We start from the raw sequence: 17,546 nt of genomic DNA, 5'->3' as shown, positions 1-17,546 counted from the left end.
GCGTGCACTCCATATAAGGAAAAATTGCCCGAACAAGATGGCGACGCAACACGGTAATTTGGCTGCACGGTCTCGTGTATGTTGGGAATAGGGACACGCATTCCACTATGTTTTAGTTCGGTGTAGTAGACGCGCTCCGTTTCTCCAAATGATACAACAGTCAACATACTACATGTAGTAAGTAACCGAATGGATATATTTATAGCATTTTTTACCAAATATATATTTATAAAAACAGTTAGTCATAAAATAAAATACATGTAGTTAGTAATTATAATTATTCGCTTTAATCTATAAAGGGTAAAAAGAAAGATTGTCCAAAGAGATTTTATCAAGTCGTTGAAGACCTAATTTGGCAACACCAACATGGCAGCCTCCATTGCATTGCACCACCACAGATAGAGTTCAGTGGAACTAACCGAGCTAACGTTAGAGCTTGATGATAGACTAGATCTACTCTTCGTAAAATTGAGGTAAACCGGTTCTATGATAAAGCCCATATTCATCACAACAGAATGCATCATCTTGAATATTATTCAAATACATGCATGTAATTTTTACTCGTAACCAGTCGATCGGAGAGAGTTGTATCATGCATGTTTGAATTGACACAATGACAGTGTATGTATGCAGTATGTGGCAGTGTGATGCATTCATTGCATCAGTGCAGCCAGCCACCAGCATGCAGCATGCAACAGTCGCACGTTGCAGTCCATCAGGCATCACATGATCACCATGGCCATGTAAGCGAGTGCGAGTACCGGTGGTACTGAGCATGCTGAGAGATAAGAGGAGCTGAGATGAGTGATTACAGTGCAAAATGTGCACGTGCAGTGTTTCATGTTGCAGTGGCCAGTGTGTGCACGTGTGCAGTGTGTGAACTGTTCCTGTGTGGGTAGTGCAGTGTGGGATAGGGTCTAGACCCCTAGTACTGTATACGCCATACAGAGCTACCAAGTCCCACGCATTCTGCGTGAGACTCAAGCATTTAGGGTCTGTCTCACGATCTCACGCATGGCACCCATTTTTCTCACGCATCTGGTGAAGTCTGCAATTTGGGCCAAAAATAAGGAGCATAGCTCAAAGGATTAAAGTGATAGTTGCAATTGAAGGTATATCTCCCTTTTGCCTTTCAAAATTAGTAAAAAATAATCACTTAAGTATGCACCAGATGTAAGAGCTAATAATTAAAAAAAAAAGCTCCCTACGATGGGAGGGGGACACCCTCCTCGCTCACGTGCGCATGCGCGCGAGCGCCGAGACGCCGAGTCATAAAAATCTCACTCATAAAAGTTTTTTGAACTTGGCATCTCTGCGCCATATATTTCGTGAGTCTAAATTTTCCGGACCTTTTCGCAAGTGGTTAAATTCGCGATTGTAGGGCTTTGTGAAACACCCCCAGGGGGGTGTTTCACAAAGCCGTTCTTAAAGTTAAGAATGACTTAAGTGCGACTGGTGATCAGTTCTTGCGTGCTATACTTATCAGAATCTCAATAATTCAGCACAAGAACTGATCACCAGTCGCACTTAAGTCCTTAACTTTAAGAACGGCTTTGTGAAACGCCCCCCTGTAGTAATGATGTACTGAACGAAGAAATGTACATGCGTACGATCGTACGTCACATCCACATCGCGCATCGTGATCAGAGTCAATTTTTTTTTGCGTGTCTTTGATTTCGCAAATAGCACCTGACTCGCAAAATTCACGAAAATGAAAACCTCGTGAAATATTCAGTGTATATAGATTCTACTTAGTATGATCAAAGATTACTTTGTACCGTTAGTGCACCAGTTTTCGACAGGACCCATATTTCGACACCCAACAAGTTTAGATTTTATACTCAATACAAACGTCTGACTTCAACAATCAACCAAGTTATCAATCACATTTCTAGTCTTATAATAAACACCGTTTGTCACTTGCCATCATAATCCCATGGTAGAATATTTAGGAGAAAAGCAACACAGTGTCAGCAGAAATGTTGATGTCGGCCATTTTTAGGGGATCAAAATGAAATTCACCCATGCCGGTTATCTTACTTTAGTATCAGTTTGTTTGCCAAATCCTGATGTTTGATTTCATAATCGTCTTTAGTAATTTCATGGCTGAATTCGTGATAAATGAGCAAACTTGTAGAAAGAGTTGGCGTTGAGAATGTAGCACCAGATTTCGACATTCCCATATTAAGACACGTTATAGAGGAAACAACAAGTTCTTGCGCTGGTATGATTGCTGGTTTGCGTCCATAATGCAGTGTACGCGTACTGTACGCGCCATGTGATTTATGTGTGATGCGCGCTGTGATTGTGTCGAAAAATGATGCTGGGTGTTGAAATCTGATGCCAGCGATGGCGTGACGGAAATCGCTTAAAAATTGAACATGAGTGCATTGAAATGGGAATTCGTTCAAGGCATATTATTGTTGGCCTTTGTAGCTCAACTTCATATCGAAATTCCTAGGTAAAATGGTGTAGTATTGATGGTAAACAAGGAAATGTGCTGAAGTGTCGAAAACCGGTACCCTAACTGTACTCTCTATCTTTGAGGATGATACTGTGAAGCCACTGCGTCACTGACACTGTGTGAGTGTGCTCTCCATGACCACGCCTGGTTTTACCGATTTAGATCGTTTTGTATCTGGTGATTGGGGGGTACGTTCAACGAAGACTGCATCTTTCTTCACAGAATCCCTTAGACTTCCATGGAGGAGAGTTGATAAAGTCAGAAAATGATAAAAGACTCTCTGGACTGATGGAATTTTCTGTCAAGTTGTTGGAGTTGAAAGTGAAGAGTGTGTGAAAATGAAAAAGGGCCTCTAAAACATTCCTAGTCACAATATTCTACAAAAAAAAAAAAAAAAAAAGATGTTCTAGGGAAGCTGCTAAAAACATAATTGCAGTTCGTTTTATGATTCCAAACTTTAGAATAATGGAGGAGAAGAATTCCTCTTTCAGAAAATATGAAAAACTTAAGATTGACTAGGTTTATCAATTTCACTTATTTGGAATCCTCACATAAACTAAGAGTGTGCAACTTGTTGGTTTTATGATGCACAGTCACATTTGGTATGAAATGTAATCTTCCTGAGCTCTATTGTCAGCACTCGGTGAACCAGATATGAAAAACAGAAGACATTTTGATTATCTACCTAAACCAATCCAAGGACCATTTCTGTTTCATCACTACAGTACCTGGTACTTTTTTTTTTTTCTTATGGTCAAATGCAACAAAGTGAACCACTATGTTTCATTTCTTTCAATTTGATTCATGTGTTGCTATTGTTATAGTATTCTAAATTTTTGTAATGAATAACTTGTATTGGAAGATTTATGTTGGATTATTTGTAATCCTTACCCTCTACAGAAGTTGTAACAGAACAAGGTAGCCTTGTGTGCCACTCGCTGGAAACTGCTATGTTTAGCACCTTGCATCTTTGGAGGACTTGTGGTGACATAGTGGTCAAAACAGCTTCTTGCAACCAATCCTTAACTCAATTTGAAAAGGTTTGAAATTTTGCTTTGTAAATTGTAGGTGTGTGTAAACTTTCCTGAATCACAACAATCTGTGCACATAAGCAGGTATCATTCCAGAGAGAGGGTCAATTCTGTATATATCTTATAACGTGTTATATAATCATAGATAACTCATGACCAGAACAACGTAATCCGTTGAAGATTAGTTCTGAGTACACTCGGGCAGGTTTCTGTGAGAAATGTGTGTGACAAGAAATAACAAAATCAGCTCATCCTCATTGGTTAAAGGGAAGTGGACAGTCCAGGCAAGATGATGTTACCAGATCAGAGATTTAATGTAGTGTCCACTTTTGTAATTACATTTGACTATCCATATATGGAATATAAATTTCTAGACTTTTATTTGGTGCACAGTATTTCCATCCATTCATGTCTTTGCATCTCTTCCCATTAAAGTTTATTTGTCTCTCAGAAGTCTGTCCAAGAAGAAGCCTGTTCCATTCCCGAAGGAGGTGTTTCAGTCAAACCAGCATGAGTGAAGACGGAGGGACTGAGGAACCTGCCATTGTTGAAGAGGGGAAAGCCAGAATTGTTTTTCCCAACCCTAATGAAGTCTTTTACAACCCAGCTCAAGTCATTAATAGAGATCTCAGGTTAGATTACCACTTCTTTCTTCACTGTCTGAAATTAGGTACAAAACTATTAATATAGCTATAGTTTCCTCATTACAACTCTGAAAAAAAAGAAAGAAGGAAACCACCTAGTTTGTCTATCATTATGTATTTGAACCTTAGAAAAGTGTTGATGTGCTATGAATTTAAGTTTGGTTCACAAACCTGTGTCAGAACATGCAGTATCATGTGGTATTTGATGCAATGACATGACAAATGTTGTGTTGGGATTTGTTGCTTTGCTGTAGCCTTGCTGTCACTGGACTATTTGCAGAGGATTTTCTGAAGCCCAAAGGAGTGACTGGTAAGATCCTTTTAGCACTGGTACTACAAAGTAGATATCACTGTATCCATTATCATTATGCGTGTAATGGTTATGAACAAAGCAATTATATGTCAAACCAAGTCACAAGAAAATATGACCTCAAAGTCCTTTCTAGACCCATATTTTGACCATGCAATTAATTGAATTGAATTGAATTGAAATGGTGTTTTATTAATCAATATCTTTCGCAGCCCGGAGGCTGAATTACAGACATTGTTAACAATGGCCATGTATACATTAAAAATACTCACAAAATACAATGTAGCGATGAAAAAAATACATTAAAATAACAAAGGGTCAATCTTATTCATCAGAACCATTGCACAATTAGATTAACCTATAATACAAAACAAAATCAGATATTACAGATACAATATATTACTATTCTCAATAATTATAAAAAAAAAATGAGTTTATATTAATCATATATACCGGTCATTTATACTTATTAATTAATACAGATGTTGTGTTGTCATACGGCTCAAATCAACACATTTTACACAACAAAAATAATCAGTTTATCAAAAATGATCAAAGATAGTCAAATAAACAAAAATAATCAGATAATCATAAGGCTCAAATCAACACATTTTACACAACAAAGATAATCAGTTTGATTTAAAAAGAAAACAAAAATCCTCACAATCTTTTCTTCGTAATATACATAAACTCCCATATCAGAATACATTCAATCTATACACAGCGCATTACATCAAATCAATCAATCAATGATTCGCATTACATAATGTGCATTGTATATACGAAAATAGTATCTGATAATTGCACATCTCTCCCCCTCTTTCTCCCCCTCTCTCTCTTTCTCTCTCTTTCTTTCTCTCTCTCTCTCTCTCTTCTAACTCTCATTCCACTATTACACACACTCTCACGTACAATATGTTTATCTCACAAACAAATATATACTATTGTTTCTATAACCAACACTCTGTGTTATATTATTGCACATTTTACACCAAAATTCAATCTCACAAATAAGCAACACCAAAATGCTAAAACATAACCTTATAAAAAAAATCCATCCGTTTTTAAGAATAATAATATAAAAAGATACAATTATATTTTTCAACTTGTCATTAAGCCCTTGATCCTGTGATCCACAACCTTTTTTATATCAATAATAAACTCTCTGACAACGCATACCATGCACATCATAATTAAAACAACATGTATATATACTTTCAAAAATTACATCTTCACATAATGAGGGAAATAGTGAATGCTCTGTGGCATTTTATGAAGGAGACAATATAAACAAAACAGACAAAGAAAAAAACACACTGTACTATTCATTTATATATGTATGAGGTAGAGAATGGCACTATTTGAAACCATTTTGTTTGAAACCGTTTTAAGAAAGTCTGATGTTTGCAATCTCAATTGTTAGTTTGTTTTCCGATTATTTGTTTTAAGATAAGAATACCAGTTGCAACTGATTGACAAATTGCCCTACATCGACGTAGTGGTGGGAGTTCTTTATAATAATTATTATAGCAGATCTCTATCTATGCTTGATTACATAATCTTTGATGAAGATTTTGTTGCGCTGTTGTTGCTGTTGTTGTTGTTGATGTTGTCGATATAAGCAAAAATATAGGGTTACTGATTTTATCAACTAGTCAAGACTAATTCTTTTTAGCTATTCCTGATGTTTCGCTTTCACTCCAAACTGTATTGATGTCTATAGGTGTTTAACAAAGAACTTTATTTGTAGTTGTTGGATGAAACTTACCATTGAAATGAAATATATGATGCACAAAAACTAAACTGTATGCAAGAAAGCAGTTACTGCATGAGACCCAGTCTGTTTCATTTGGCATTTCTCATGTTATTGATCTATTCTTGTGTGTTGTTTTCTGGTAAAGTTTCATACAATTTCATAGAAAATGGCCAATCAGAAGGGAGCAAAGCTGAAGGTACAAGTAGCCAATCAGAGGACAGTAGAACAGCACACAATGCAGAAGAAGGAGTCCAGTCTCAGAGGACAGAAGAAATCAAAGTCTGCCACCCAGGGCAGAAATGTGAGGTATGGCAACTCATCTAGTTTCTGTTTAGTCACACTGAGAAGTATGAAATATAAACACAGACATTTTATTTTGTAGTTCTTTGTATTGACATGTGAGTGCATGGTGTGTTTGCAAAGAACATATCTCCAATGCTCAGTCTAATATATCATGAAGAGGAAGTGACCAAAATGTACATGTTTAGATCAATTTCAGTTAAGATGTTTCTATCAAGTTTCACGTCAGGATTTTGTTGATTTTGCTGTTTGTCTTGGTCTATGAAGAAATATGCACAATGGATGTAATGTTCAGTGACTGCAGGTGTAAGATGTTATTGGGAGTATTCTACTATCAAGGACAGTTTAATATTGTGACTGGCCTTTGTTAGGTTGAAATTTCCATGAGTCATGACATTGGGTGATTTCAAGTTCGGTGCTAGTGCTAGTGCTTGTGCTATCTCAGCACTAGCACCGGCGATAAAACCGAACTTGAAATCACGTCGGTGTTGGGAGTTGACCTCAAAATTATGACGTATTTCCGGTAGTTGGTGCTGGGCTCGGTGTTGAATGTCGTCTGCTGAACCGAGCTCCGCTGTTTGTGTTAGCGATTTACGTGCTTTTTCCCCATTGACTAACACTAGCCCCTAGGGATTATCATTTTCTTCATTTCGAGTTCGGTGCTGGTGTTAGCGTTGCCGTGCGAGACCCGCATTCACTTCCATAAGAGATGCACGTTTTACGTGCAAAGTCTATGCTAATGCAGTGGTTGCCCACGTAACGAACACAAACACTCCAGACATGGCTATATAAATCTGAGCCTGGGAGCAAAATTAAGATAGTTGTATTTTGGGGAATGGATGAAATTGATGGCATTTTAATCTGTCTTCCTTACTATATGTCTTAAACTAAGCAGTTTTGGCTACATCTTTTCATATTTGACTGTAATCACGCGCCATCACTTTTTTCGTCGCGCAATTCCCGCGGAGCTCGCGGTGCTGTGATTCCAGCACCTAGTGCTGGTGATCGATAATTTTGATCGGTATCGCCTCGTTAATCTGACCATCGGTGTTGGAGCTCGATTTAACGCTGTTATTTGGCGGCTAGCACTAGCACTAGCACTAGCACCGAACTTGAAATCACCCATTACTCTGTGTTTGCTGGAGTTCAGATTTTTTCTTTGACTTGAAGGACTTGTGATTACAAATCGTTTCTTATTTTCATTTTAACCATATGTTCGTCTTTCTCTTTGTTGACTTTTCATTGACAGGAAGGACTGACATTCCTGGAGGCGTTATCAGCTTCTGGCCTTCGATCTGTCAGGATTGCCAAAGAGGTTCCTGGAATCAAGAGAGTGGTGGCCAATGATTTCTCTGAGGAAGCAGTCAGGGACATAGAGAGGAATATCAAGTTCAACAATGTAGAAAACTTGGTAGAACCCAGTCACTGTGATGCATCGTGAGTGTATTTCAAGCTCTTGTCCTCATCACCTAAACCTTGATGGATATAGCAGGTTATCTGGATGCGATTATATGCGGAATATGACAAGAGAAAATTTACAAATGTAATCCGTTGAATAGGCAATTAAACTTCTGCTGGATACACCTATCAGTAAACCTTGTTTTTATCTTCATGTCATCACACATTAGGAACAAAAATAGTAAAAATACCATGAATTTTTATGCAACAGTGTGATTCAAAAAGTAATCATTTGACAGCATTCTGTATACATCATATAATTTTGTGACTTGTAGGATAATTTTGCCAGTGACTGAATTTGTTATGAACAACCTCAGTGCCAGAATGAGAGATAAGTATAATCCATCTATGGGAAAAAATAGCACTTGGTTTACCACCTTGTGCAGTATATGCAGTGTATTTGTTTTATGAGCGACAATATTTGTGTAAGTTTTTTATTAAAATAGGTGGACTCATTGATTTGCTTAAATTAAAATGTTGCAAGATATATCACCAGTAACATGCTATTACACATTCATTTCCTATGAATCAATACTAATCTTTTTTTTTTTCAATTGCTTGTTCATAACGAAAAGATTCGTTTACTATTCAGTGATTACTGTTGTTAGACCAAGAGCATTGCTTTGAGTTGCAAGAGAGTAGGGGATTTATGTTCCATTCAAAATGTGTCGTTTCTAAACTTATCACAGGTAAGTTTAAAACACCATTAAAGATCTCCCTCGTTTGATGTTCCATGGTAGATTATCCTTATCTAACAGATGCTTGACATTACCAGGTGTACATATACTAGCATGTTTGCATTACAAGAATTTGTCCCTCTACAATAATAGATTGTTGATGTACCAGCATCGCTTCAAAGACTCGTTTAACGTAGTAGACCTGGACCCCTATGGGAGTGCTGCTCAGTTCCTAGACTCTGGAGTCCAGGCAGTTAGAAACGGAGGACTATTATGTGTGACGTGCACTGACATGGCCGTACTCTGTGGGAACCATGGACATGCCTGCTTTGCCAAATATGGTGCCATGGCTCTCCGCACAAAGAGCTGCCTGGAAATGGTATGAATGGAAAACTTTTACAAGTAAATCAATATTTCATTAGCATTTCAAGTAAAGATGAACATGATAGTCTTTAACTTGCAATTAAATATTTCCAGAATGTGTTTTCTGAAGTCAAAATTACATGACGGGTTCAGAGTTGAAGTTAGACATTGCACTTTTTAACATGTAGTTATTTTTTCTGATGTTCTCTGATTTTTGTGATATTTTGCTTGTTCCAGGCCCTAAGAATTGTTCTGAATTGTATTGAGACTCAGGCCAATCGCTACAACCGATACATTGTTCCCGTTCTGTCTGTCGCCGTGGATTTCTACGTGAGAGTGTTTGTCAGAGTTCACATCAGCCAGTCAAAGGTCAAATACGCACCAAGGTATGAAGACTCTTCTTCTCTCTGTGTACAATCTCCAATAAATCTTTACCAGAAACTTTGGGGAGATTTTATCATAAGGGGATATCAAGAAACTGACTTGATTTTTTCCTCAAATATGATGTTCAAAAATCATGAAATAGACTGCCATTATAAATAGATACAAACCTTATGAAGTAGCATTTGACACTCAAGACCTGCAAGTGTTACATACTTTTAAATTCCATACTCTTAGTCTTAGATGAAGATGAAAATTATAGTCATCACAGTTTTGATGTTGAAATTGTTGTAAAGAAATTACTCTTTATCATTCATTGTCTTGCAATATGTGGAAATGTGTATTCCCCCACTGTTACTGATGTATGTCATTAACACAGTCATGGGACATATTTTTTTGCCTGCATGCACAATGCTTTGCGCACAAAGGTTATCAGACTGATGTTAACCCTAACTAGGCCGGGGGGGGGGGGGCCTCCGAGGCCCCCCCCTCGACGTTCCGCGCGATGTATCGCTAATGCGAAAAGCTATCGCCGCCACGTTTCATGACTTTTTTCTTTCAAGTCTCCCGCATCTTTTGACACCAAATTTGCGATGCCCGGGCGCGCGGTTCCGAAGTTGCGCATAAATATGTATGTGCATGTCAGACCAAAAATTGCTCAAAAACGTGAATTCGTGTACAATTTCAATGCAAACTGTGCTTTCAGGCAAATTTCATAAAAGCATGATTATTTTGGGGTTTTATTGATTGAAATCAATTCATAACATATTTTCTTGTTCGGAACAATGTCGCGGACAAGTTTCATCGAAAAAACAATGAAAAACATAAAGTCGAAAAAACAAAGAAATACATAAGAAATTCAAAAAACAATAAAATACTTAAGAAATTTTTTCTAATGGCGCAATTTTTTTCTCTTATATTTGCTCAGGACACTAAAAAGAATATTTGCACAAAAAATGTGCCCATTTTGAGCTTTATTTAGTGATTTATACCAAATTGTCTTATTTCATGCATCATTATGCATAAATTAGCATAATATAGCATAAATGATAATTTTTTAAAAATCTAACTTCGTGGTACTTTAGATTACATCACAGGCAATGTGTGTGCCAATTTTCATCGTGATCGCGCGGTCGATGGCCGAGATCTGGAGGGGGGGCCTGGGAGGCCCCCCCCCCCCCCCCCCCCCCCCCCCCGGCTCTATGATCTACCTAAATAGCCCGGCCTAGTTAGGGTTAAAGGATGATTAGTTTGCAGTTATTTTAGTAATAACGGTAATCATTATGACAATTAAACCTGATAAAGCTTTTTAAATGACTTTGTAATAGATCCTTAAAATCAATAATTTGAATTGGATCAGAGCTGTGTAATGTTGTGGTTTTCTTCTTTCCTCTTCAGCAAGAAAGCCCTAATCTACCAGTGTAGTGGGTGTGGTAGCATCAGTCTTCAGAGGCTTGGCAAGGTCACCTTCAAAGACAAGTGAGTGTCTGTTTCTATCGTATCTTCTGTCTTCCGTCTTGTGTGTTTTACCCTTTTCCTCTGTCAAATCCAAAATATTTGCATCATAGGATCTAATTTTATTAATATCTTCAATTCATGGACAAAATATATATCATGGGACACATCCTCGGTAAAGGCTAATGCCACAACATTTTATTGATAAACTAACTTTTCTTTTTTTTTTCTGGATATATCAGTAAAGCAAGCCACATCTAAGTTGTAGTAGTCTACATTCTTTTTTGATGTCTGCTAATTTTGTCTTTGTTTGTTTGCTCGTTATTTTAATAATTGGCAACAGTGAAGATCAAGAATCAATGCTGTACAATTAAGCTGAGACTAAATTTGTTACATTATCTTGATTTCAGCAACCCAAATCCTGTCTTCCAGCCAGCCACTGGACCTCCTGTTGGCAAGTCTTGTGAACATTGTGGCTCATCATTCCATGTGAGTCATACTAGGCTTGTCATTTGATTTCTTGTTCTCCATTAGTCCACATTATTATGTTGTTCTCCTGTACACAAAGTGAAGATTTTGGGGCATTCATTTAGGACATGAGGGATCCAAACATGATGACCCATATTTACTAAGGTAGTTTGAACCTAGACCATGATTTAAAGTCAGTCCACAGACACACACACACACACACAAAAGAGCCTGAAATAGATCTACCTTTGACTTGTGCAAGTCAATGCATGTTTGTTACTGGACGTCTGTTGGCGTACACAATCTGTCACACATATTTAATAATAATAATAATAAACCGTATTTGTATAGTGCATATCACAAAAATAGATTAATGTCTCTCTGCACAATGAAGGAAAAGAACTTGTAGGAATTAGAAAAATAGACATGAGAGAGAGAGAGAGAGGAGGCAAAACAAGATGAAAAGTGACAGAGTTGTGACAAACATTGTATAGTGTTAAACCTAGTCAACAGACATGTTAAAGAGATATGTTTTCAACAAACACTTAAAATCATCTACTGTGTTGGTTTGCTTGAGATACGTGGGTAATTTGTTCCATAACTCTGCTGCTGCCAGTTGAAAAGATCTTGTGCCATAAAACTGTAGGTATTGTGGGGGTGTACAACAGAAGTTTAGACTGAGAGCAAAGATTTCTTACTGGACGATATTTTGTTATGAGCTGTTGTAGATAAATAGGGCCTAGTTATACTGAAAAACTTTGCATAAACCATAGTCTAAATTTGAACCACCTTCATGAATTTGTGTCTATGTCTTCACATCCTTTAGTTTTTGTACCAGTGAATAAACTGTATCTACACCTGCACAGAGCCTCATGAGAAGGAGATATATCCATTTTACAAGATCAATATGTGCTTCAGATTAATATGAAATAACTTGAATAAAATTTTGCTGCATTTTACATATCAATCATGGTATAGAACATACTTGTGATTAATTTTGTGTATGGAAAGTTTCAGTTGTTACATAGTACCTTTGCCATTGTGGTTACACATTTGTTTTCTATTCGTGCAGGTTGGAGGTCCCATCTGGGCTGATCCTATTCATGACATAGACTTTGTGAAAAGATTGATAAAACACATTGACACCCATCCAGAGCGATTCAAGTACAAAGATCGGATGAAAGGCTTGATGACTGTGGTTAGTGAGGTGAGATGACGAAATAAACCAAGTTTTTCATAAGCTGAAGGTCTGGTGTACCAGACTAGTCTTATTGAAGAAGAGAAACATAATAAGATTCTTATATTTGAGATTTTTGGATGTGCAATGTATGGTTTAGTATTTCTGTGAGTGGCATGTCAGCAGTGGATTGTCAAAGTATTATCATCAAGAGTGTTTGAGATCTAATGTTCGCTGTCATCATAGTGTGTGACCTTTCTTTTATCATAGAATAGATTTTTAAAACTGTCATGAGAACCCTTCTTACACACCATCCATTCAGTTATGCTGGCAATTGAAGTTGTGCATTGTTGCCATGTGAAAAACATCTTGAGGTTGTTTAACATTGTGGTATGCATAGCCATTATAAAAGTCATGGTTTATGATTTTATCCATTTGAAAGGGTGAAGGTACTTGGTGTTTCCATCTTGCTTCATCATGTTACTTTAACCAGAGCTTTGATATCACAGCTGGACAAAAAAAAAGAAGAAAAAAGGATGGATGGTCATGTGACTTGATATACCTGTAATCTTCCCCATTGCCAGGAATTGTCAGACTGCCCTCTGTACTACATCACCAGCAGTCTCTGTCACGTCCTGCACTGTGAGTGTCCCTCCCAGGAAAAGGTGCGGTCGGCCATCTTGAATGCTGGTTATCGTGTCTCCATCTCACATGCCTCAGCAGAAGCCATCAAGACCGACGCCCCAGCAGGTGTCATATGGGATATATTGAGAGCTTGGGTGAGATACATTTATCACTGACTCACTACCTGTTGTCTACGTTGTTGGTCACTTTCTTGTAGCATACACCTTGCACATAGTCATGAGTGTCATGTGATCACTCTCATTTCATAAGTTGAAGTAATCAATAACCTGACCTGCATGGCAGCAACTTATCTGGCAGCAACTTATCTTGCAGCAATATTCAAGCACTTCGAAATCCATACACAATGTTGCACATTTGGGTGGTGAAACGTGATATTCCTGTCTGATCTGTCAACCAGGTCAAAGATCACCCAGTGAGTCAGAAGCGCCTGACACCTGGTAGTCCAGCCACCTCCATCCTCAGCAAGGAACCCAGCATTGATGTCAACTTCCAGTCCCACCCTGAGGCCATCCCAAAGTCCAGAAACATGATCCGCTTTCCTGAGAACCCTGAGGCTAATTGGGGACCAAGGGCCAGGGCCAAAATGATGTGAGTGATAGCCGCTATCTGACTCTAAGATGGAATTGAGGATCAGGGTCAAGAGACCTGAGGGCAAAATTTAGTCTTACACTGACCAAAAGACTTAATTAGGAGGGTATTGTGGATCCCAGACTACGTCAGAACGCAGGACTAGGACCACAGTGAAGTGTGGATGGTGTGTGGTCAGAGAGTACCTTGGGGCTGTTGATTGTAGCCATTGTCAGTAATGATAGTCGGCCAGATTCTAACTAGGGGTCAAAGGTCAGGGCCAGACTAAAAAGAGAGTTGTGACCATAATTATGCTCTATGAGCCTTCCACTGATGAGGTTCTGTCTCTAGTCTGTACTTCCTGAATATTTGATATGTTACACCATAATCCTCTTTATCATGATCATCATCATGGTTACTATTGCTGTCACCATCGTAATTGTCATTGATCATTTTTCATCAAAATCATCACTGCAAGCACTTCTATCTCTACAAGAACCAATGTATTGAATAAAAGTTTGATTTAAACCCAGCAAACAGGAATCTGTTTGAGATGAGACAGTCCATATGGGAACCCCTAATTTTCAATTTATGATGTCTTCAAAAAATACACCAGTCATGCTTGTAGCAAATTAAGCATACTCAGATATTTCAGTTATTTAACAGAGTAGATATGACATACTAAAGCTACAGTACTGCAATTCCAGTACAGTCTCTTAGCATTTTTATGTAAAGTAGAAATGGCAGCATGATAATAATGCAAGTAGTACATAATATTCTAGTTGGATCTAATTTTTCACTCTTACTATTGTATTGTTTTGTAATGGAACTGAGTTTCAACTGGAAATAACATGCCTTTGTTGTAGCACATTCTGTGTTGTATAGTTATTTCCCCATCTAAATACATAGTGATTGTCTCTTCCTCTTCCCTTGACACAAATACCACCAGGGCAGGTAATGAAACTTTGGAGGAGAAGAGGAAACGGCTACAAGGCAAAAACTCTAAAAGGAAACTCCAGAACTCTGATGAAAGTGGACAGAAATTTGTAAGTACACGTACAATGTAGGCACCTACACACATTCATCCCCATTTGATTATCTGTTCTGACTAATAACATTTTGGATGTACGTTAGAATGTATGTGTTTGCATGCCTTTCTCCTTAATGACTTCAGGCCTCATTCCTTTTTTTTTCTCTCTGTCTCTCTCTTTTTTTATATAATCTGATGTCAGATGATTTAAAAAAGTAAATTTAAAGTTACTTTTTATTAATACACTTGTATTATGACTGTATTCATGGTATAATTTGTGGTCTTATTTGTACGAATTTCACAGATAGGCCAATATTTACAAAATGAACACCTCTCAAAAATGTTGCCTCCTGTCACACAAATCCATCATGTATTGTAATCCTAGGTGGGAAAAGACTGATTTTTCCTGAAAGAGGTAATTCTCATTTCTCAAGCATTCCATCACTGTGGTTCTCAATTGCAAAGTTAATCATTCTTTGAATTGCCTTCCAAGTCCCAATTTGTGCAATACATGGTGTATACCTAATGTGAAGAAATTTGCTTGAAGACCTAACATGCTTTCTTAATCATAAAGATCAGGCTGTGTAGCTCTTATGATTTTAACCCCTGCAATGTCAACTCAGAATCATACCAAGTACAGTGTTCTCATTCTGTATGTCAACAGGCCAGAAATGATCATGAGGACACGGCTGAAGATGAGGCTAGCAAGGACCAATCTCCAAGGTGACACAGCACTGTGGGTTTGTCTACATCCACAAATCACTCACAGAGACAAAAGTTCATGCCGGGAGGTCAAAGGTCAGCATGGTTGTCATGTGTCATAGTGCTCAAGAAACTCAAAAACTCATGAACACTCGTCCCGTCACACAGTGACGCAAAGAGCAGTCCAACATCAACTTGAAACATGTGCTTGGATAGGCTGGAGTGGTTTGTAGACGGACGATGTCAGTGGCAAAACTAGTGTCGTCATAGGAGACAGACATACCAGAGAAATGTGGATGCATTCTGCATGATGTGAAGATACTAGCATGTCAATGAATCAAGATCCTAAACAATGGTAGAGCCAGAGCCACATCAAGACTGATCAAACAGGTGCTTATCCTCAAAGTCTTATGAAAAGGTTTACAGGTGGAAATTCAAGTTGTATGGAAGTCAGATATTGACTAATAAGATGTCTTGGGAGTTCTCATTGCACAGAAGCTCCCAGACCAGCAATTGACTTAAACTCATGAAAAGTGGCAAGTGTATGGATTGATAAATGAAGAATATGGTTATATTGCAAGTTTATTAATGTTATCTTTTATTATTTTTTCAAACAAAATACAATGTGTAATTTTGTGAGCACTTTGCAATATCTTACAATTTGTTTATTTTGGTAATTTGAGTGTGAAGTGGCTTTGGATCGGTTATCATGGAGCAAATAATATTCATAATGAATAATTGTAAAATATAATAATGATAATATTGTATTTTATTTTTTTATTTCTTAAAGTTTATAAATTTTCAAACTTTTATGTTTTTCCTTATTTTGTATTTGCATTTCTTGTTTTCAAAGTTTCATTCTTACTTTCTGAAAGGAGAATCAGATCAGCTGTGTAGGAAAACTGTAATTACACAGATAATGGAAATAGTTTCTATTTTTGATTATAGAGGTGAAGATTGCTTAGAAGAGCCATGTGATCTTCTTCCTCTTGTGCCCTGTCCATTTCAGAGTATACATCAGTCTGGAAACAAACTAACCATGAAGGGTCCTTGGGGGCCCAGTGAACTTACCCTAGCAGTGAAGGATTTGATTCAAAGGATGGAGTACCACAGAACATATGGAATAATTAACCCTTGATCCATGATCCCCTGTGTCTGTGTGAGATATATTACACAGGAAAGGTAGTTACTGTAAAAGAGGAAATTTCACGGTGTTGGAAGTTTTTGTGAATTTCGCGCAACCAGAAGCTAGTGCGAAAATAAACGTACTTGAATATTTTTGCATGCCGTATGTTCCAGCGTCCGGATTCTGCGGAATAAAATCACACAATCTTTATTTTACCAAACTGAGCATGAAAAATTTCTCATGGGAAAATAGCCACTTTTACAATACCATGTATACAGTACACAGGGACTTGTGTATGTGAACACTTCCACTGGATTTACTCTTCCTAAGTTTCATTTGCGTAGTTGATTGTTTATGATTTTTGCATACTGCTTTAACAATCTTCCTTATGGCTAGGAGGCTGCATTGTACCATTATCTAACAAATCTGTCATCTTAAATTGGTCAGTCAATCACTCAGCCTAGATACAGTCTGATGTAGATCTCCCCAGATTTCCAAAAAAAAAAGTGTGATACAAACTCTTGGTATGACATCTTATTGCTTCAAAGTTCAAAGTTTCACCATACACTCATTTGGTTGTTTGTTCGTTTTTGTGTGTGTATGTTTACTGAAGTCATTGCTTGATGTACCAAATTTTGATGTAGTCAATTAGTCTGAATTACTTTATATTAAAGCAAAAGGGAGGAACTTGGTGTTGGGAATGGTTTGTCATTGTAAATGTCAAATTACATTACAGGTACTCGTGTGGAGAAATTGATCGACCATCAAGATCTTCAGCATTAGTCAAGGCGCTAATTCCTGTAAGAAGCTTAATTAAGGAGTTTGTTCAACCCACCCCGCAGAAAAGGTTTGACCAGACAAGGTGGTAGATGGGACCTCTATGAACATCCCCAGGTAGTATGTGGTTCCAAATTGTGGTGTCAGTAGAATTTTACTGGCCATTTTTCATCATGATTTGTTGGAACAAACGTAAAAGAGTCTGCGCACGCCAA

General features: G+C 37.6%; 1 protein-coding gene across 4 annotated transcripts; it reads left to right on the top strand.

Annotated features, from left to right (window-relative positions):
• The first annotated feature begins 361 nt into the window (after positions 1–361).
• LOC140231578 (tRNA (guanine(26)-N(2))-dimethyltransferase-like) lies at positions 362–17,255 on the top strand. Of its 4 annotated transcripts, none has more exons than XR_011901444.1 (15): positions 362–473; positions 3,365–3,504; positions 3,931–4,127; positions 4,394–4,449; positions 6,351–6,511; positions 7,755–7,942; positions 8,794–9,019; positions 9,241–9,389; positions 10,783–10,863; positions 11,250–11,328; positions 12,380–12,514; positions 13,069–13,263; positions 13,527–13,717; positions 14,651–14,742; positions 15,391–15,424. XR_011901444.1 is itself a non-coding variant. In XM_072311723.1 (15 exons), the coding sequence occupies exons 2-15, from the start codon at positions 3,415–3,417 to the stop codon at positions 15,451–15,453; spliced, it is 1,908 nt and encodes a 635-aa protein (XP_072167824.1). In that variant the 5' UTR covers positions 362–473; positions 3,365–3,414; the 3' UTR covers positions 15,454–17,255. The 4 variants fall into 4 exon arrangements, 3 of the variants coding, with proteins under 3 accessions (XP_072167824.1, XP_072167826.1, XP_072167825.1); XM_072311723.1 differs by having other exon boundaries at positions 14,646–14,742; positions 15,391–17,255; XM_072311725.1 differs by lacking the exon at positions 3,365–3,504 and having other exon boundaries at positions 375–473; positions 14,646–14,742; positions 15,391–17,255.
• Positions 17,256–17,546: the final 291 nt, after the last annotated feature.

The sequence above is a fragment of the Diadema setosum genome, chromosome 8, assembly GCF_964275005.1.
Source record: "Diadema setosum chromosome 8, eeDiaSeto1, whole genome shotgun sequence".
NCBI classification, from domain to species: domain Eukaryota; kingdom Metazoa; phylum Echinodermata; class Echinoidea; order Diadematoida; family Diadematidae; genus Diadema; species Diadema setosum.
The sequence above is the reverse complement of the archived record's forward strand: the minus strand, read 5'-3'. Positions and strand labels throughout refer to the sequence as shown.

What these genes read in the sequence shown, in the direction of transcription:
- LOC140231578 (XM_072311723.1), top strand. Translation starts at nt 3,415, where the DNA reads ATGTTTAGCACCTTGCATCTTTGGAGGACTTGTGGTGACATAGTGGTC. An exon ending in ATTGTGGCTCATCATTCCAT is followed by an intron (nt 11,329 to 12,379) that starts GTGAGTCATACT and finishes CTATTCGTGCAG; the next exon opens with GTTGGAGGTCCCATCTGGGC. An exon ending in TGATGACTGTGGTTAGTGAG is followed by an intron (nt 12,515 to 13,068) that starts GTGAGATGACGA and finishes CCCCATTGCCAG; the next exon opens with GAATTGTCAGACTGCCCTCT.